This window comes from Hyperolius riggenbachi, chromosome 11 (assembly GCF_040937935.1).
Source record: "Hyperolius riggenbachi isolate aHypRig1 chromosome 11, aHypRig1.pri, whole genome shotgun sequence".
NCBI classification, from domain to species: domain Eukaryota; kingdom Metazoa; phylum Chordata; class Amphibia; order Anura; family Hyperoliidae; genus Hyperolius; species Hyperolius riggenbachi.
The window spans coordinates 106,757,279-106,778,618 of record NC_090656.1 but is presented as its reverse complement, the minus strand read 5'-3'; the positions used below and the strand labels follow the sequence as shown (position 1 = coordinate 106,778,618).

Below are 21,340 nucleotides of genomic sequence, written 5' to 3'. Positions count from 1 at the left end.
CCTGGCTGGGATTCGAACCAGGGACCCAGCGCTGCAAGGCGAGAGAGCTAACCACTACGCCACCGTCGCAATGTGGAGTGTTCAATTCTAGTCGATTCGGATGGTCGATCGGTTATCAAGTTATCTGATGTATGGCCACCTTAAAACCTGTTAATCGGTAAATGTATTCTAGCTTCCAACACTTCACTGCAATGAAATGAAATGAACAAAGGCCCGCTGTTCACAAAGTATGCATACTACAGACTAGAGATGTGCTTCTAGTTTAACAGCAGCAGTCAGTACAAATATATTTGTAGATTAGTGATCACCATTGTCATTTCTGAAGTTAACAACCAACCATGTTCCACTTTCTAAATGTACCTTCCCCATTTCCCTTTTGCTAGTTCTTGTCACTAGAAATGAACACACGACTAAGTCAACTAAATCCGTCAATTAGGGCCTTTTTCCACTAGCGGCGTTTGCGATGCTGAATCGCAAATTCACAAACCGCTAGTGATTTTTTAAATCGCTACGGTTTGCATATTAACATGGGAATCGCGGTGGGCAATTTCCACTACCGCGATTCGTTTTTTTATATAACGCAGTCGTGCCGCGGAGCGATCTTTGCCACGATTTTTCTATGCAGTACAGTGCATAGCAAAATCGTGAACGCAATCGCTGGAAGTTTCATGCACTTTTGCGATTCAGCAATCGCTATCGTTTAGTGCGAACGCTAGCGATTGCTAGTGGAAAAGGGCCCTTATGGTCTTGTGAGTTAGTCAATCATGCAAGCATCTGAAATCTGATCAAGATGGGAGTAGTGCAAGGTAGTTAAAAAAACAATAAAAACCGTAATCAAAAACTACTGCTACTACTTGCCAGTTGTGGTCACATGACCCAGTAAGGAAGCCAGTCATGGTCATGCAACCCTGTCATAATTATGCAAGTCAATCATGAGACTATAAGACTTACATTCAGAGAGTAAATCACCACTTGCCAGATCAGGATAACATACTGTATAGGCTAGACAATGCAAGCTAAATGCATAGGCTAGTAATGCATATGCTAGAACATGTATGTTAAAAGTGACCCAGAGATTAGCGTTAAAGAATTTTTACTTACCCGGGGCTTCCTCCAGCCCCATAAGCACGGATGCATCCCTCGCTGTCTTCCCGCTGTCCTCCATTAAGACGTGATCAGCTCCGGGTATTCTGCTCAGTCGGGCCCAGTCTGACTCAGTGACGTCAGAAGCGCAGAAGGTCCACTGCTAATGTCACTTAGCCGAATACCGGAGCTGATTGCCGGTTAACGGAGGATGGCGAGGCGAGGGATGCAACTGCCATGTACTTAAAAGGACCCCCGAGGCGAAAATAAACTAATGAAAAACAGGATTGTATCCCCTCTTCCTTCTCCTAAAAAAGGACTTAAGATATTCCAGTTTTATTTTGTTTAAATCAACTTTTTAAGTTTTAACCGTTTTATTGTTTTTGCTCAATGACATTCATTGAAGTATGCCAGAGCCAAAATCTATGAACTATTGACCTTTATCTCTTTCCTGCTCTCAGAAGCATTTTTCTGCTAGGAAAGTGTTTTATAGTTGGAATTTCTTATCACACTGTAGTCAGGACTGAGTCAGCAACTTACAAACCGGATATTTAACCCTTTCAGGCAAAGAAGAAAAAAAAAAAAGCATAGTGTGCTAGGCACTGTACATATCCATGTCTATCTCGGGTATCCTTCAACCTGGTGCACCATGGTGCAGGGGCATCTTGTACGAGTCAGGTCTTCTGTCAGGGGATGGGTACCCAATACCTCGGGCAATATGGCTGGGCTAAGGCCAACAGACTTGTAGTTAGTGGGGAGAATAAAGCTGTTGGCCAAAGCAATACCCAAGTTGGATCGCAGGGCGAACGGGTCAAGAGGGACCAGGAGCTGCTCTACACACACACTGGATTCTCGGCATACGTGGTCATTAATAGGTGTCGTGTTACTTCTAGCATGTGTTCAGGGCTAAACATAAACACAAAGAACGGCTTCTCATAGCTCGTTGTGTAATCAAAAACCATCATCATTTCAAAGATACTCTAATGAGTTGAGAGCAAATTTACATCAGTACAAGCAGTAGAGACCATTTAGAATCACATTCAAGCCAATATCAGCATAGACTGCAGCTTGTATATGTTACGGTCAACACCAGAAATCGGCCAATTCTAGAATTGGCCGGCCGTTTCTAGAACTGGCCGATTTGACGTCGGCCAAAGTCCAAAGTGCTGGAAATTTCTGACATTGGCCGGCCAGTTCTAGAACAGGCCAAAGTCAGTCGGCCAAAGACCAAAATTGAAAATGCACAAATTTCAGATCATTAAAGGAAACCTGTGATGTCTTTTTTTTGTTTCACTTCTGGCAGCCCTCCTGCAGCCCCCCTGTGCCTGCAATGGTACTTAGGGATCCTCCGGTCCACCGCTGCAGCTCAATTTCACTTTTGCAAACTTAAGTCGACGGCCACTCCGCCTGCGCGGCCCTGGCCACGTGCGTCCTCGTTCACACTCTCGTCGTCGGAAGAGTCCTGCACAGGATTTTTACTGCACCTGTGAAGCACGGGAGTGTGAACGAGGACGCATGCGTCCAGGACGACACAGGCGCAGTGGCCAGCGACTGAAGAAAGCGAAACTGAGCCGCAGCGGGGACCAGAGAATCAGAGTACAAGCGTGGGTACAGGGTGGCTGCCATTCCCTCTCACCTATCAAATCCCCCACCCCCCACTCTCCGTGTCCACCCCTCTTTTTTGTTTCTCCCCACCCCATGTGTCACCTCTGCCCCTCCATTGTCAGTGTTACCAAACCCCCGCCCCCCCCCCCTTTTATTAGATTTCATTGACCCCGTGTCTCAACTCTGTTCCCTCGGGTCCTGAGGAGGTGGAAGGTGGGGGACAAAGCAGCCGCATGGGTACTTCCAGGAGAGCGGCAGCAGAATGAAAGAAAGGCGCCCTGGGTCCTTTCAGGCCGCTCTCAGAATCAGCTGGCGGCGGGCAGAGCTGAGCGGGACTTTGCAGCTGAATAAGCTGACAGTGGCAGGAGAGTGGCAGAAAGAGAGAGGAAGAGGAAGCCCGGGTCCTTTCAGGCTTCTCTCGATCTTGCCTGGCAGCGGAGCTGAGCAGCATCGGAGAGCGCACTAACTGAGCGGGACTTAGCTGAGACTGTGCGCGTCGGAACACCCGGCAGCAGGGAGAGGAGAGCAGCTGGCGGCGGGGAGTGAGACTTCGGGACTTGGCCGGCCACGCTAAGTCACAACGCGTTCTGGCCGGCCAAAGTCCGCAATTCATCCCCATTTTGTATATTGGCCGAATCGGCCGGCCACTTCGCATTGTGACCGGCCAGAACCCGAAGTGGCCGGACTTCGGGTTCTGGCCGGAACATATACAAACAACAAGCCCAGTGTAACAGATTGTATTGGCATACTAAATCCAATATATGTATAGTGAATTGTTGATCAGGGGCCTCATTTTAAGAAAAAATTGTTAGCACTGCAGTTTTGCCTTGCAGCATTAGACTTTCAGGTTTGAGTTCCAGCCAGGACACTGAGCTGTATATTCTTTTGCTTGGGGGTTCCTGCCACATCCCAAAAACACACTGGCAGGTAAACTGTTTTTTTCCCCAAACAGGCCTAGACTATAGTCGAGTTATTAGAAAGAAAGCTCATCTGAAGGATGGTCTGTGGCATGAATTATTCAGAAATCTCTGTAAAGTGTTGCAGAACATGTACGGTATATCGATGCATTTTACATCAACACTGAGCAAAGAAATCTTTTTTGCAGCTGTAACTTCAAATCATTAAGAAAAAACAGGTTTAGTGAGAAGGAAGAAAGCTAGTGTTATAGTACAATTAAAAAAAAAAAAAAAAAGGTACACTGAAGCTGTACACCATACCCAGAGTACACACACACACACACACACACACACACACACACACACACACACACACACACACACACACACACACACACACACACAGTGTAAAGGCTACAGAACCTGTACAAGCATACATAAAAACCATGCTCACAGCAGTGTTTTGTAAAAATGGCATTATCTTTCTAAATGTGTCACTATCTGTACAGTCACTATCCTGGCCTGCAATAAGACAACTCCAGCAGGCTCTATTATGAAGTTTATATTGGTGCGAAAAGACACAGGAGGGGGTGTGTGTGTGTGTGTGTGTGTGTGTGTGTGTGTGTGTGTGTGTGTGTGTGTGTGTGTGTGTGTGTGTGTGTGTGTGTGTGTGTGTGTGTGTGTGTGTGTGTGTGTGTGTGTGTGTGTGTGTATATATATAATCGCTCACATGCCATCACCCTCTGCAGCTCCGGTATCGGGTCCAGTTAGTTCTGCCAGTCATGGCCAGTCTGCGCAAGAGGAAGTGCCCTCTGCGCTTATCTCTACGGCGGCCGTGGACTGGAGGAAGCCCCAGGCATGTATAAAAAAAAGCCCAAAATTACTTACGGTAATTTCTTTTCCAGAAGTCGGAAGGACAGCAACCCTGAGACATGTCTCCCTCCACATTCACTGGACAGGAACTAGATTAAACAATTTGCATAATTAGGTAGGCAGGGCACACACATGTATATATATATCGTTATGTCCTTACCCCCTCAGTTAATAAAAAAGACTCCGCACATAATGATGCTTCCAATAACTTTTAATAAGAATAGCGGTGGGTAGTAAGGGTGCTGTCCTTCCGACTTCTGGAAAAGAAATTACCGTAAGTAATTTTGGGCTTTCCCAGAACGTCTCAGGACAGCAACCCTGAGATGAAAAACAAGAAATAATATTTAGGGAGGGATTACAGCCTGCAACACTTTTCTGCCGAACGTTAAGTCGGCACTAGACAATACATCTAGCCTATAATGCCTCACAAAGGTGTTCTGACTTGACCAGGTGGCTGCCTTGCAAATTTGCTCAACTGATGCTCCTGCCCTCTCTGCCCAGGAAGTTGATACTGCTCTGGTAGAATGAGCCCTGACCGCCGAAGTCAGCTGTTTGCCTTGTTGAGCATAAGATAGATATATAGCCTGCTTGATCCATCTGGCTATGGTTGATTTTGAGGCCTGTTTACCCCTGAACTTTCCGGCAAATAATACTAATAATGCATTGGAAGTCCTCCAGGACTTAGTGCGCTGAAGATACTCCAGAACACATCTTCTAACATCTAGGCAATGTAACTTCTGTTCCTTCTGATTGGAAGGGTTATTACAAAAGGAAGGCAGAAAAATTTCTTGAGATCTGTGGAATTTCGAAACAACCTTAGGTAGGAAGGAGGTATCTAGACGAAGTGTAATTCTGTCGTCACTTATAACACAATATGGTTCGAGAATTGACAATGCCTGCAATTCCCCCACTCTTCTGGCTGACGTTATTGCTAGAAGAAAAGCAGTTTTGATAGTTAAAAGTTTATCAGAACTATCCACTAATGGTTCAAAGGGTGGCTCACATAGCCCCTGTAGCACAGTGTTCAGATCCCAAGATGGCACTCTACTATGGATTGTAGGTCGAATCCTCCTGAGTGCTTTGAAGAATCTGATGATATCTTCTTCCTCTGCCAATTTTCTGTCAAGAAAGACTGTTAATGCTGAAACTTGTACCTTCAATGTACTACTACTTAGACCTTTCTGGAATCCATCTTGAAGAAATTCTAAAACTGAATTGGAATGACCAGTATCTCTAGAATTCGCCTCACACCAATTGTTGTATACCCTCCAGGCTTTAGAGTATATTTGGCGCGTCACCTTCTTCCTGCTTTGTAACAGTGTTTCCGATAACTTATTAGAAAATCCCTTACTTTTCAGTATTCGCCATTCAGGCTCCATGCTGAAAGATGAAGAAGGCTCAGATTGGGATGCACCGCTGGTCCCTGAGTTAACAGGTCCTCTTGATCTGGAAGGATCAGATGATCCGTAGCTAATCGTTGTAGCAGAGCAAACCACGGTCTTTTTGGCCAAAACGGGACAATCAAGATTGCTTCCGCCTGGTCTCGATAGATTTTGTTCAGTACTCTGGAAATCAAATGTAGAGGCGGAAAAATGTACATTCTGTGATGGCTCCAGCTGATCGAGAAGGCATCTACTACCCATGGTTCGTCTTGGGGACAAAGAGAGCAAAACATCCGACATTTCGCATTGCTCTTTCTGGCGAATAAGTCCACTTGAGGAACAATCCAGTGTTCTGTCAACTGATGAAACACCCGGTCGTTGAGACTCCATTCGTCCTGGGACAGACTGCATCTGCTCAGGTAATCTGCTAGGCAATTTAGTGTCCCCTTCAGGTGAACCGCTTTTATAGACTTGAGACTGCGCTCTGCCCAATGCAGAATCCTTGATGCCTGCTGTTGCAGTGACTTGCTTCTTGTGCCTCCCTGGTGATTTATGTATGCCACCACTGTACTGTTGTCTGTACGTATCGTCACGTGGGTTTTCCATATCTGTATCTTGAATGCTAGTATGGCTTCCCAGACTGCTTGCAGCTCTCTGCTGTTCGAAGACCTGTTGCTGATCCGGCTTGACCATTGTCCCTGAGCTGTCAGAGAGTCCAGATGCGCTCCCCATCCCCAAGAGCTCGCATCCGTTGTTATGATGCACTGGGTTGGAAACTCCCAAAGATTCCCTGTTGACAGATGTTGTGGCTCCGTCCACCACAGTAGTGACTGCTTGACACTCCAAGGAATCATCACTCTCTTGTCCAGGGAGGAGAGATGCTTGTCCCACTTTGATAGGATCCAACTCTGGAGACTTCTGGAGTGGAGTTGACCCCACTGTATTGCAGGGAAAGATGAGGTTATTGTGCCCAATAAGGCCATCGCTTTCCTCAAGGATATTGTTTTCAGACTCTGAAAAGAGAAAACAAACTTTAACAACAAGGAAGATTTTTTGTCAGGTAGAAAAAGTCTCTTATTTGTAGTACATATCTCAAACCCCAAAAATTCCATCTTTTGGAGAGGCTGAAAGGACGATTTTTCCCAATTAATTAACCACCCCAATGTCTGAAGGAAGTCTATGGTGGACTGAGTCTGGGATCCCACTAACTCAACAGAAGGTCCCCAGATAAGTAAATCATCCAGGTAAGATATTACTTGAACAGACTGAAGCCTAAGCCCTGCCAAGACTTCTGCCATGATTTTTGTGAATAGCCATGGAGCCGATGATAACCCAAAGGGAAGGGCGACAAACTGAAAGTGTCTTACCTCTCCTAACACCACCGCAAATCTCAGGAACTGTTGTGATTCCAGATGAATCGGCACATGCAAATACGCATCTTTTAGATCCAATGATGTCAGATAGGAGCTGTCTTGTAGTAGGTTCAATACTGAGCGGATGTTGTCCATCCGAAACTTTCTGTATCTTACTGCGGTGTTTAGCCTTTTTAGGTTTAAGATGAACCTGTAACTCCCTTGAGGTTTCTTTATTAGAAAGACTGGGGAGTAAAACCCCAGTGTTTCTTGACATTTTGGGACTCTCCGTATAACCCTTTTTTCCAATAGTAAGCTTACTTCTGACTGGAGGGCCTGGGCCTGAACTGGAGCTCTTGGGGAAGGGGTCACCCAGAATTGAGATGGTGGTGGGGCTATAAACTCTATCTTGTACCCCTGGAGAATAATGTTCAGTAACCACTTGTTTTCGAACTTTAACTGCCACTGTTCGAAAAAATGAGCTAGTCTGCCCCCCACTGGAATTCTGGCGTCATTGTTTTGTTGGTTGACCTGTAGAGGTATATGGAGTACTGGGTTTGGAACGCTGGGACTTGTTGGGAATCCATCTTCTTCTCTGGTTCCCCTTGTTTTCCTGTTCGCTTTTCCCTGAAACACGAAAGGAACGGTTAGGGCGGAAAATCTTTTTATATGGGAAATTTTTCTTTTTTATCAGCGGACCTCTCAAGTGTTTCTTCTAACTTGGTTCCAAATAACAAGCCCCCCTCACATGGAATACTACACAATTTTGATTTAGACGAGGTATCTCCCTGCCATGTTTTCACCCAGATTCCTCTTCTGGCAGAATTAACTAGGGCTGTGGTTCTTGCTGTGAGTCTGACTGAATCATCAGCTGCATCTGATAGATAGTTTGTTGCATGTAAAATTTTTGGGAAAAAATTCAAAAGTTCCTCCCTAGATACCCCTGAGGCTATCTGAGACTGGACTTCTACTAACCAAATTTTTAAAGATCTTGCTACCGCTGTAGATGCAATAGAGGGTTTGAAATTTAAAGATGCTGCTTCCCATGCCCTCCGCAAAATATTGTCCATTTTCTTATCGATAGGGTCTTTTAAACTACCAAAATCTTCGAATTGAAGATCTGATCTCCTGGATACTTTAGAAAGAGATGGGTCTAGTTTGGGTGCAGTCCCCCAAAACCTTTGGTCTTCAGGGCTATAAGGATATCTTTTATTTAGTGATTTAGGCCAGAAAGCCCTCCTATCTGGATTATCCCACTCTTTCCTGATAATCCCCTTAAGACTACTATGCACTGGAATGAAAGTCACTTGGGGTTCTGACAATGTTTCATACATCTGATCTAATGGAGATAAAGTCTTTTGCTCTATAGTAATACCCATGGCTTCATGCATGGCTGCCAATAACTCCTTCATAAAGTCAGTGGAAAAAGCAAATTTCTGATTCTTTACAGTTTTTTCAGCAGATTTTTCAGTCTCTGAGGGTATCTCTTCCAGAGATGAAATATCCAATTCCCCTTCTGACATTTCTGAATCTTCAGAATCGTCATCTCTCCTTTTCCTTTTTAAAGTAGGGTCCCCTATAGGAACTGAACCTGAAGGACCTGGGATATCTGCTACTGCCGGGGCTGCAGAGACTGCTGCAGGCACTGAAGGCATTTGTACATTAGATACTGCAACCTCTGGAACCTTGATAGTCTGTACAGCAGACGAAATTTCAGATCTAATCCATCCTTTTAATTCCTTTAACATAGTGGGGGTTTCTTCTCTAACCACCTTTTTAGTACAATCTTGGCATAATACTTTTGAAGAGGATGACATATAATTTCCACATATAGCACATTTTTTCCCCGATTTATGTGTTGCTTTAGAACCAGCATGTGGTGTAGTCTTGTCAGTTTTATCAGGTTTATCAGGCTTGTCAGGCTTATCAGCTTTGTCTTGTCTTGACCCAGATTTGGAATCTGATCTTTCCATTTTAGGCTGTAATAAACAAATAAATACCAGCCATTAGCTCAGCCAAGCCTAATAACCCTCCTAAGGGATATGTAAACAATTACCACAATGTTACATACCAGAGAGGGTACGGAACTTGTCTCCACAGAGCCCTGGGAGGAAGATCCACCGGCAGCCTCCATAGTCAAACACAAAGTGAGACTAGGACATCAGCTTAATAGCTGATTTAAATAATTGCTTAATGCCCAACCCTTCTTGCATTATGCAAACGTTAATTCCTACCTGCTGTAGTAATCCCCTTAGCGTTCCTCCAGGCAATCCCCTGCAGCTGAGTGTGATGTGTCAGCAGACGCTGACTTCCATGCTGCAATGGCCGCTGGAACGCACGCCGGTTCAGGAACTTCCTGCTTCCGGCTTTCCGACTTCCGGTCACGTGAGGCGCCTATCACGTGACCCTGGGGCGGGCAACTTCCGGATTCAGACGCCGCTTGTCCTCCGAACACAGCACAGGGGGAGAGGCCAGTGCGTGTAGCATGACCCCGCGCTGAGACAACTAGCCAGCGCCGACAAAGGGGATCACACCAGCCGCGGCTCCTGTGGACTCACATGGGTGGCCAGCCTTACCCCCTACATCTAGCATCCTGCTGGACAGGAAAACAACTGAGGGGGTAAGGACATAACGATATATATATACATGTGTGTGCCCTGCCTACCTAATTATGCAAATTGTTTAATCTAGTTCCTGTCCAGTGAATGTGGAGGGAGACATGTCTCAGGGTTGCTGTCCTGAGACGTTCTGGGAAAATTGGTCTCTGGTTTCCCTTAAGCTGCACGGACGTGATAGTTGCAGCCGCTATAGCTGCAGGGATGTATCTATTACGTATGTGCATGCAGGTGCCAAGTGCTTCCAAAAGCCCCCAAAGCAGGAAGGATTGGTGGAAGGGTGCATGTCCCGAGCCAATCAGTGTCTGCTTTGTGAGAATGCTTATGGTGACAGGCAGTAATAGCAATCACTCAAAAAAAATAAAATAAAGTATACTGGAAGTACATAACTTCATGTAATGATTGTGCGCATTTGCACTTGACACCCCCCACTGCAGTAGCGATTGGTCAAAACAATCACGCGATACCTTGACCCCCTGTGGCCCAAGGTATCAAGTTTAACATCGAACAGTATTTATGGGGGGGGGGGGGGGCGGTTGGGGAGGGGAAAAAACTTCAAACTGCAGCAGCACATTGACAAGTCATAAAGCCCTGGAATCTGCAGCAGCTGGAAAAAGCGTCCATGTATCTCACTCACTGCAGGTTATCAGGCCATCCTGAACATATACATTAAAGGAAACCAGAGACTACTTACAGTGGTGTGAAAAACTATTTGCCCCCTTCCTGATTTCTTATCCTTTTGCATGTTTGTCACACTTAAATGTTTCTGCTCATCAAAAACCGGTAACTATTAGTCAAAGGTAACATAATTGAACACAAAATGCAGTTTTAAATGATGGTTTTTATTATTTAGTGAGAAAAAATAACTCCAAATCTACATGGCCCTGTGTGAAAAAGTGATTGCCCCCCTTGTTAAAAAATAACTGTGGTTTATCACACCTGAGTTCAATTTCTGTAGTCACCCCGGGCCTGATTAAGTGATTTCTTGATTGAAACAGGTGTGGCAATAAATAGGAGCTATCTGACACAGAAGTAGACCAAAAGCACCTCAAAAGCTAGACATCATGCCAAGATCCAAAGAAATTCAGGAACAAATGAGAACAAAAGTACTGTAATTGAGATCTATCAGTCTGGTAAAGATTATAAAGCCATTTCTAAACCTTTGGGACTCCAGCGAACCACAGTGAGAGCCATTATCCACAAATGGCAAAAACATGGAACAGTGATGAACCTTCCCAGGAGTGGCCGGCCGACCAAAATTACCCCAAGAGCGCAGAAAAAACTCATCCGAGAGGCCACAAAAGACCCCAGGACAACATCTAAAGAACTGCAGGCCTCACTTAACTCAATTAAGGTCAGTGTTCACGACTCCACCATAAAAAAAAAAAAAAAAAAAAAAAGAGACTGGGCAAAAACGGCCTGCATGGCAGATATCCAAGGCGCAAACCACTTTTAAGCAAAAAGAACATTAAGGCTCGTCTCAATTTTGCTAAAAAAAACATCTCAATGATTGCCAAGACTTTTGGGGAAATACCTTGTGGACCGACAAGACAAAAGTTGAACTTTTTGGAAGGTGCGTGTCCCGTTACATCTGGCGTAGAAGTAACAGCATTTCACCAAAAGAACATCATACCAACAGTAAAATATGGTGGTGGTAGTGTGATGGTCTGGGGTTGTTTTGCTGCTTCAGGACTTGGAAGGCTTGCGGTGATAGATGGAACCATGAATTCTACGGTCTACCAAAAAATCCTGAAGGAGAATGTCCGGCCATCTGTTCGTCAACTCAAGCTGAAGCGATCTTGGGTGCTGCAGCAGGACAATGACCCAAAACACACCAGCAAATCCATCTCTGAATGGCTGAAGAAAACAAAATGAAGACTTTGGAGTGGCCTAGTCAAAGTCCTGACCTGAATCCTATTGAGATGATGTGGCATGACCTTAAAAAGGCGGTTCATGCTAGAAAACCCTCAAATAAAGTTGAATTACAACAACTCTGCAAAGATGAGTGGGCCAAAATTCCTCTAGAGCGCTGTAAAAGTTTTGTTGCAAGTTATCGCAAATGCTTGATTGCAGTTATTGCTGCTAAGGGAGGCCCAACCAGTTATTAGGTTCAGGGGGCAATTTCTTTTTCTCACAGGGCCATGTAGGTTTGGAGTTTTTTTTCTCACTAAATAATAAACACCATAATTTAAAACTGCATTTTGTGTTCAATTATGTTCTATTTGACTAATAGTTAACGGTGTTTGATGAGCAGAAACATTTAAGTGTGACAAACATGCAAAAGAATAAGAAATCAGGAAGGGGGCAAATCGTTTTTCACACCACTGTATATTAAAAAGTTTTATACATACCTGGAGCTTCCTCCAGCCCCATGCGCACAGATCATTCCCACGCTGTCGTCCTCAGTCTTCTGTATCGCTGGTACCGGGACCCGCCGGAGAGATACATAGAGGGCACACTTCTCTTGCACAGACTGGCCGAAGTTATGGGACCCGGTACCAGCGATACAGAAGACTGAGAACGGCAGCGTGGGAGCGATCCGTGCACATAGGGCTGGAGGAAGCCCCAGGTATGTATACAACTTAAGTCGTCTCTGTTACACTTTAAGCACAATTTTCACACACACAGACAAGTATTGAGATTTGACTCCAGGCTTTAAGGTTTATACAACTTTTCTTTAATTCCTGTGTAAAGAAAGATAATGACTGGTTGTTCAAGAGTGGTTAGTTAAATGGCGAACCTGCTTGAGGGATGGAGAAGCAATATGTAATATTTAAATGTTAATTTTCTAAGGCAATTGTTATACTGAGTAGACGACCACTTCATATAGAGCTGTAATAAAGTATACTGTTATAACAAAGCAGGCAGCATTTTAATGTATAGGAGGCATCATCTGGTTGATTATAAACACACAAGGACATGAAATGAAAATTAAAGGCTCATACTGCGGCAAACATGTTACTGTGAAATGTCAGAATGTTTCTCCAAGGCAAGATGACATTAGGGGGTTCTTGGTCAGCGGGGACAGGTGGAGGCAAAGTTTAGTCCATCAAATTCCAACAGGAAGCAGGGTCCCTTGGAACAAGGAAAAACAAGACTGTGAAAAGTGTAACTAAGCTGTCAGTTTTGTAAGTGGTGATAACAGATTGGTGTTGAATATTGGAATTTCTCTCTGCACCTATAACTGTATGAGGAAGATACAAGCCAATATCAATACTTTACTCAATAGGAAAACAATGGCAACCACCCATAACCCCACAGGCCTTTATGAAAAAACACTGATGGGGGAGGGGGATAAACTTTATGGAATACTTATTTATATATGCACACACTATTCATTTCAGTTGCACTCAAAGGGTATCCAAAGAGTTGATTGAACATAAAATTAGATACCTCAGTACAAGAAGCACATCTAGATAGTCTGGTGGTTTCCCAGGATTGGCTGGTGGCCCAACATTCCAGCACTGGGCCACTAAGCATATTCAAAAAGGATGTTTAATATGCTTTCTTGGCCAGGCTCCGATTCATGAACAAGCACAAGTATGCACATGCCCAGTAGCATGAAGCTGCCCTTGCAAAAGTGACTTTCTGCCACTGGGCATGCGCCAACCTTACTTGCGCATGCACAGTATAAAGTAGGGCTGTGGAGTTGGAGCAATTGAGGAGTCTGATGATTTTTGAACCAACAGATATGAAGAGGGTACTGGCCAACAGCGGTGGGCTCACTGAGAATCGGGGAAGCCTCAGGAGCATCCAGAGACTTTTTCCTACTTAGGTAGGTATCTAGCTTTAAAATTTTCCCCGCTAATGTTTACTTCAATACAAGTCATGCCGATTTCTGAAACCGCTTATATGGTACATAAAGGTCTGTCCATGGTGTATTCCGTTCAGTGTACACAAGTGCTTAAAGAGATCAAAATGAAGCTGAATGCCAGGCAAATGATCAGTTATATTAAAAATGTACTTCAGAATACCTGTAGAAACAGAACAGCATTTGGTGTGGGCTGGCTTATATACTATGACATTTAATACTGCAGTTCATGAGATCTTGCAATTCTCTGAAAACTGAGCTTCTGAATGTACAGGTCTGTGAAATGCAATATAGAATCAGATTATAGATTTGTATCAGACTGCTTGTAAATAACCCCATAAGGAAGACAGCTGGGCTTACAGCTGCTGTATGGCATTACACCACTTAACACATGTTTGAAGGAGAGGGACATATCCTACTCTGAGCTAGCTAGTCCCATACCACAACAAGCATGAAGGGAGAAAAAAAAAAAGGGGGGGGGTTTGAGAGGAGGGGGAAGTGGCTTAGGCCACGTGACCAGTATTTTGTGCTATGGTTACAAGACGATGGTTTCTGCAGCCAGTAACCTATTCAGCTATGAGTCCTTGGGCAGCATTTCATAGTGCTCCAGGGTGGCCTATTAAAGGGAACCTAAACTAAGAAGCATATGGATTTTTCCTTTTAAATTAATACCAGTTTTCATGACTCTCCTGCTGATCCTGTGAGAAAGGAATACTGTAGGCACAAGTGGCAGAGTGTTCCAACTTGCATGCAAATTCAGGTTGAAAACAAATGTACAGTCCTTGTCACGATTAGTTAACCTCCCTAGCGTTCTGGAAGACGCTAGAGGGCACTACTCAGGCCCCGCTGGGCCGATCTGAATATTTTTTTTTAAAACACGCAGCAATAACTTTGTTTGCTGATCTCCGCCATCCACCGCTACCCGACGCGAAAGAGGGTCCCCCCGCAGACCCCGTGCACAGCCTGGCCAATCACCACCAGGCTGCGCTTTGGGATGGATCGGGAGTCCCTGTGAAGTCATGACGTCGATGTAGTCAATCCGTTCGTCGCCATGGCGATGGGAGAAGCCCTAAAGGAAATCCCGTTCAGGATGGGATTTCCTTATGGGTGCGATTGCAAGGGTGAGAGGAAGGGAGCAGGATGTAGCTAGCGCTAGGCTAAAAAAAAAAACTCCCGCGGCCGCGGGAATCAGAACACCCAGCAGGTTAAATAGGGATAAACTGAATCTGTGTAAGCATGATATTTTGATGGTGGTCTAATCAAACCATGGTCTGCTCAGTAGTACAGTGGAGAAAAGAGGACACGGCTTATTCACTAATATAAATTCCTAGGGAAAAGGGAAAAAAGAAGTACGTTAAAAGGAACCTAAACTAAGGATATGGATTTTTTCCTTTTAGAGAGAGTCTGAAGCGAGAATAAATCTCGCTTCAGACCTCATAGTTAGCCCCTGCTAAACCGCCGCTATCGCGCCACTAAACGGGGGTCCCTTCACCCCCAAATCCCCCTCGGTGCAGCCGGGGAGCGCTTCCTGGTTGGGGCAGGGCTAATCGCCGCAGCCCCGCCCCACACGCATCGGTCAGCGCGTATCTCTGCCTCTCCCGCGCCCCTCTCAGTCTTCCTTCACTGAGGGGCGGGGGAGAGGCGGCGATGCGCCGCTGATAGACGCGACTGGAGGCAGGGCTGCAGCCGTTAGCCCTGCCTCCAGGAGCGACCAAGTCTGCGACCAAGTGTCGCAGTGGGGGGTGAAGGGATCCCCGTTTAGCGGCGCTATAGCGGCGGTTTAGCAGGGGCACACGTGCCCCTGCTAACTATGAGCTATGAAGCGAGATTTATTCTCGCTTCAGAGTCTCTTTAAAATACCAGTTGCCTTACTCTCCTGCTGATCCTGTGTCTCTAACAGGGCTGCTCAAATCCAGAACCGGGAGACATCCGGATAATTCTATCCTGATATCTCCCAGTAAACCTGTGCGGGCTGGGCGGGGGTCAATCTTACCTTTCTGACGTCTTCTTCGTCCATCCCTCGGCGCCTCCCACGATGTGGTCCAAGCAGGGGTCACGTGATTACAAACACTTCCTCCTTCCGGGTTGAAGGAGGAAGTGTTTGTAATCACATGACGCGCGTGGAGCGCATCGTGGGAGGCGCTGAGGGATGGACGAAGACAACGTCAGACAGGTAAGATTGACAACCCCCCCCCCCAGCCTGCACAGGGTTACTGGGAGATCTAGCAACTATCTGGGTATCTCCCGGTTCCTGATTTGAACAGCCCTAGTCTCTATACTTTTAGCCAGATCCCCTCAGCAAGCATGCACATCAGGTGCTCTGACTGAAGTCAGACTGGATTAGTTGCATGCTTGTGTCAGGTGTGTGATTCAGCCACTACTGCGGCCAAAGAGATCAGGACTGCAAGCAACTGGTATGGTTTAAAAGGAAACATCCATATCCCTCTCAGTTAAGGTTCCTTTTAAGCATGCCCTTAGTGGCTACAGCTTTCAAGCACCTTGAGTTCGACAGGAGAAAAAAGCCCTATACAGTATAAATATTTTAAAATATGGTATTTTGGCTTAAAGTTTGCTAATGTGCAGTCCAAAAAAAAAGGGATGTAAAAATAATAATGGGACTAACTTTCACATGCTCTTAATACAACTAAAGGAAAACCAGACAATTCTCAGAACGGCTTGATTTTTACATATTGCTGAAAAATTAAATGTTAAGAACATGTTTTCTAAAGGCAGGGCTGTGAAGTCGGAATGTGTATGTAGTGATGACCTTATATAGTGTAGTGATGCTGTTTCACTGTCCAATCAGTAGGCACACCGTGGAAGGGGGTTGCAAACAATGTTATGAAATCGGTCTTATGTGAATTGACCAAGACTCAATAGCACCCCATTTGTGATGGCCACCATTGCTGTTGAGACAGCAAGCCTGTAAAGTTGAGGCCCTCTCACCCCCAAAAAGTGAGAAACTCAATTCTGCTGTGCTTTGTAAATGACTGGGTAAGGAGCGATTTACACATAAGACATGCAAGAGAACCCCACACGTATGTTTACTCCGAACAGAACTTAATTTCAGCTTTAACCACTTGAGGACCGTGGGCTTTACCCCCCTTAAGGACCAAGCACTTTTTTTCCATTCAGACCACTGCAGCTTTCACGGTTTATTGCTCGCTCATACAACCTACCACCTAAATGAATTTTGGCTCCTTTTCTTGTCACTAATAAAGCTTTCTTTTGGTGCTATTTGATTGCTGCTGCGATTTTTACTTTTTATTATATTCATCAAAAAAGACATGAATTTTGTCAAAAAAATTATTTGAAAAATGTCAGCACAGAAGGTTAAAAAAATCAAGTAACATTTCTGTATACATGCAGCGCGAAAAATGTGGACAAACATGTTTTTGATTAAAAAAAACCCATTCAGCCTATATTGATTTGGGTAAAAGTTATAGCATTTACAAACTATGGTGCAAAAAGTGAATTTTCCCATTTTCAAGCATCTATGACTTTTCTGGCCCCCTGTCATGTTTCATGAGGAAGACATCCCAAAGTATTCACTGAGAGGCATAGTGAGTTCATAGAAGATATTATATTTTGTCACAAGTAAGCGGAAAATGACACTGTCATTCCATTTCTTCTAACTTGTGACAAAAAAAATGAAATCTGCCACGGACTCACCATGCCCCTCTCTGAATACCTTGAAGTGTCTACTTTCCAAAATGGGGTCATTTGTGGGGTGTGTTTACTGTCCTGACATTTTGGGGGGTGCTAAATTGTAAGCACCCCTGTAAAGCCTAAAGGTGCTCATTGGACTTTGGGCCCCTTAGCGCACTTAGGCTGCAAAAAAAGTGCCACACATGTGGTATTGCCGTACTCAGGAGAAGTAGTATAATGTGTTTTGGGGTGTATTTTTTACACATACCCATGCTGGGTGGGAGAAATCTCTCTGTAAATGACAATTGTTTGATTTTTTTTTTACACACAATTGTCCATTTACAGAGAGATTTCTCCCACCCAGCATGGGTATGTGTAAAGATACACCCCAAAACACATACTACTTTTCCTGAGTACGGCGGTACCACATGTGACACTTTTTTGCAGCCTAGGTGCGCTAAGGGGCCCAATGTCCTATTCACAGGTCATTTTGAGGCATTTGTTTTCTAGACTACTCCTCACGGTTTAGGGCCCCTAAAATGCCAGGGCAGTATAGGAACCCCACAAGTGACCCCATTTAAGAAAGAAGACACCCCAAGGTATTCCGTTAGGTGTATGGCGAGTTCATAGAAGATTTTATTTTTTGTCACAAGTTAGTGAAAAATGACACTGAAAAAAAAAAAAATAATAAAAATCAATTTCCGCTAACTTTTGACAAAAAATAAAATCTTCTATGAACTCGTCATACACCTAACAGAATACATTGGGATGTCTTTTTTCTAAAATGGGGTCACTTTGTGGGGTTCCTATACCGCCCTGGCATTTTACGGGCCCAAAACCGTGAGTAGTCTGGAAACCAAATGTCTCAAAATGACTGTTCAGGGGTATAAGCATCTGCAAATTTTGATGACAGGTGGTCTAGGAGGGGGCGAATTTTGTGGAACCGGTCATATGCAGGGTGGCCTTTTAGATGACAGGTTGTATTGGGCCTGATCTGATGGATAGGAGTGCTAGGGGGGGTGACAGGAGGTGATTGATGGGTGTCTCAGGGGGTGGTTAGAGGGGAAAATAGATGCAATCAATGCACTGGGGAGGTGATCGGAAGGGGGTCTGAGGGTTTGGCCGAGTGATCAGGAGCCCACACGGGGCAAATTAGGGCCTGATCTGATGGGTAGGTGTGCTAGGGGGTGACAGGAGGTGATTGATGGGTGTCTCAAGGTGTGATTAGAGGGGGGAATAGATGCAAGCAATGCACTGGCGAGGTGATCAGGGCTGGGGTCTGAGGGTGTTCTGAGGGTGTGGGCGGGTGATTGAGTGCCCTAGGGGCAGCTAGGGGTCTAATCTGATAGGTAGCAGTGACAGGGGGTGATTGATGGGTAATTAGTGGGTGTTTAGGGTAGAGAACAAATGTAAACACTGCACTTGGGAGGTGATCTGACGTCGGATCTGCGGGCGATCTATTGGTGTGGGTGGGTGATCAGATTGCCCGCAAGGGGCAGGTTAGGGGCTGATTGATGGGTGGCAGTGACAGGGGGTGATTGATGAGTGATTAGGGGGGTGATTGGGTGCAAACAGGGGTCTGGGGGGTGGGTCTGAGGGGTGCTGTGGGCGAACTGGGGCAGGTGGGGGGGGGGGGGGGGGAAAAATCAGTGTGCTTGGGTGCGACATAGGGTGGCTGCACCCTGCCCTGGTGGTCCCTCGGACATTGGGACCACCAGGGCAGGAGGCAGCCTGTATAATACACTTTGTAAACATAACAAAGTGTATTATACACTTTGTATGCGGCGATCCGGGTGCTAGTCACCCGCCGGCGCCTCCGAACGGCCGGCGGGTTACAGCGCGAGGTGGGCGGAGCCAGTCCCCGGCGGCCGATCGCGCCGCCCATGCCCCTACAAGGACCGCCGCCATTTGTCAATACGGCGGTCCTTGCGGGGTCCACTTCCCGGCCGCCAATTGTCTATACGGCGGTCGGGAAGTGGTTAAAGTTTTAGAGTCGCAGTTCAAATCCCTTATAGCCCATGTTAACAAAAAGATGGCATCCACCACCAAAACGTCCATCCTATGCCAGCTCCACACCTTAAGCATTGGAGGGAAAAATGCAGAATAAATAAGGCAGCGCACATGGGTGTCCATGTGCTGTAACAGTTACCTGCATTTTCCAGCAGCCATTAGTAGGCTGAAAAATAAGCACCATCTCTTTGGACCATCAAAGACCAGTTACCAGGTAGTTGCTTTCTCTATTAAGACACCACACAAGGTTATTCTGTGCAATTCAGCTGCAGTATCTACTACTGTCCAGGATAGCGATATAACAATGTTGCTCAGCTTGGACATACAAAACAGCAGCGGCCTGCACTTCCTTGTGCACTGAGGAAAACTACTTTGAGCATACCTAAAGTGCATGGGGTTAGAATGATGCATGCAAAACTGTGACTACAATTAGCAGGACATTCATAATGAAGATGGATACAAGAAGTTAAAATGTATGGTGGCAGTTTATGAATGCACAGAACATATGTGTATTGAGAATACCAAGAGCTTCATTCAATAAAGCCAAAAATAGATAACTTACCTTCTAGCACATTGTGCTCCTCAGGGGAATTAGACAATAAACATTGGCAAAAGCTACACCAAAATAATTTAACACTCACCTGATAAAAGCAAGATTAAAAGATTAAGAAATTAAAACCACGCTTTGCTCCTTCAAGTTCTGGCCCATTACAGGGTATACAGATTACATTAAAGACAAAATTGCTCCAGGCCTTTATTCAGGACAGTGTCCTCCCTATAAAAAAAATAAAAAAATAAATAGTGAGCTGGATGAAAAATATTTAAACGTTAAACAAACTGGCATCCATGCAAAGAAGATGAAGATTAGGAATCAAGCAAAATGCTGACTTGCCCTCTTTGCTCTACCAGTAAAGGTGCTCAAACATCTACAGATTTGGCGCAAAAAACTGTGCCCCCAAAAGCATGCCGGATCGAAAGTTTGACCAATTTTGGGCTGAAATTGGTGGAATGTATCGATTGGACGTGCTGCAAGAGATTCTGCTTGCAGATCGCATCAGACGAGACCAAGGTTTTCCTCACTTACCAGGGCTCTAGCGTGACATCACTCACACGCCCCTATGTCAGCCCTCTAAATTTCCCAAATAGCAAGAGAACAGCAGTGTTAGCAGAGGGGACACCTGGGGGGCCTCCATCGCTGGCTTTATGGCATACGTGTCCCCAGACGTAGGTACAATCGTCATCTCGCCCTCTTTCAACCTAAATCCTCTCTGATCTCTAACAGCAATCTGAATTACAATCAGGCAGCATGTTAGGGCATTGATCAAATCTGCTGGGTAATATCGCATAGTGTATGGTCCAGGGATGTGGAGTCGGTACAAAAATCTTCCGACTCCTCAGTTTCTAAAACTACAACTCCGACTCCGGGTGCCCAAAATTGCCCCGACTCCAACTCCACAGCCCTGGTATGGTCACCTTAATTCTGGGCTAAACAAATCCCATAAACCTGGAAGACAATACAGCTGGCACTGAGTTTATTTTCAACTATGCCAATGTAGCTAGCTACGAAAAATTTCCTACTGGCGTCTGCGTTGAACAAAACCATATTCAATTTACCATTTGCATAAAACACATGTCAAACTACAACCCGTGGGCCAAATCTGGCCCACAGATCCATTACATTTGGCCCTCAAGTGGTTTTCCCACTTTGCATTACGTTCAGCCCACTCTAGACCACCAGGGAAGCTATATTGGAGGTGAAGCCCTAGAAGACCAGGGAAGTCATATGGGGGGGGGGGGGGGGGGGGGGGGTAAGCACTAGGGAACTGAATAGGGGAGGGTGGGAGCATCTAAACATCAGGGAACATTATGGGGAGGGAGGACAACTAGGCAACACGGCACAGTATAGCGGTTGGTGAGGGGCCATTAGACAACTAGGAACTTTATATAGGCCCGTTCACACTTCTAATCGCAGAACGCCGGCGATTACCGCTAGCGTTTTGCGGAATCGATTTTCCCACGATTAGCACGGAAAAATCACTGGACACTGCGACGGTTTTGGAGTGAT

The 21,340-nt window shown here is 45.3% G+C and overlaps 1 protein-coding gene across 9 annotated transcripts in view; it reads right to left on the bottom strand.

Annotated features, from left to right (window-relative positions):
- Nucleotides 1-21,340, bottom strand: part of PPP6R3 (protein phosphatase 6 regulatory subunit 3) — a 148,169-nt gene that overhangs the window by 98,993 nt on the left and 27,836 nt on the right. For 7 of the 9 annotated variants that reach the window (XM_068260880.1, XM_068260878.1, XM_068260877.1 and 4 more), the window contains 2 exons: nucleotides 19,917-20,050; nucleotides 12,752-12,881 (listed from right to left, as the gene is read on the bottom strand). In XM_068260880.1, coding sequence (XP_068116981.1) covers nucleotides 12,752-12,763 — 12 coding nt within the window. In that variant the 5' untranslated portion in view covers nucleotides 12,764-12,881; nucleotides 19,917-20,050. Of the gene's footprint in view, nucleotides 1-12,751; nucleotides 12,904-19,916; nucleotides 20,051-21,340 lie in introns of all 9 variants that reach the window. The other 2 variants (XM_068260879.1, XM_068260882.1) reach the window with 2 other exon arrangements.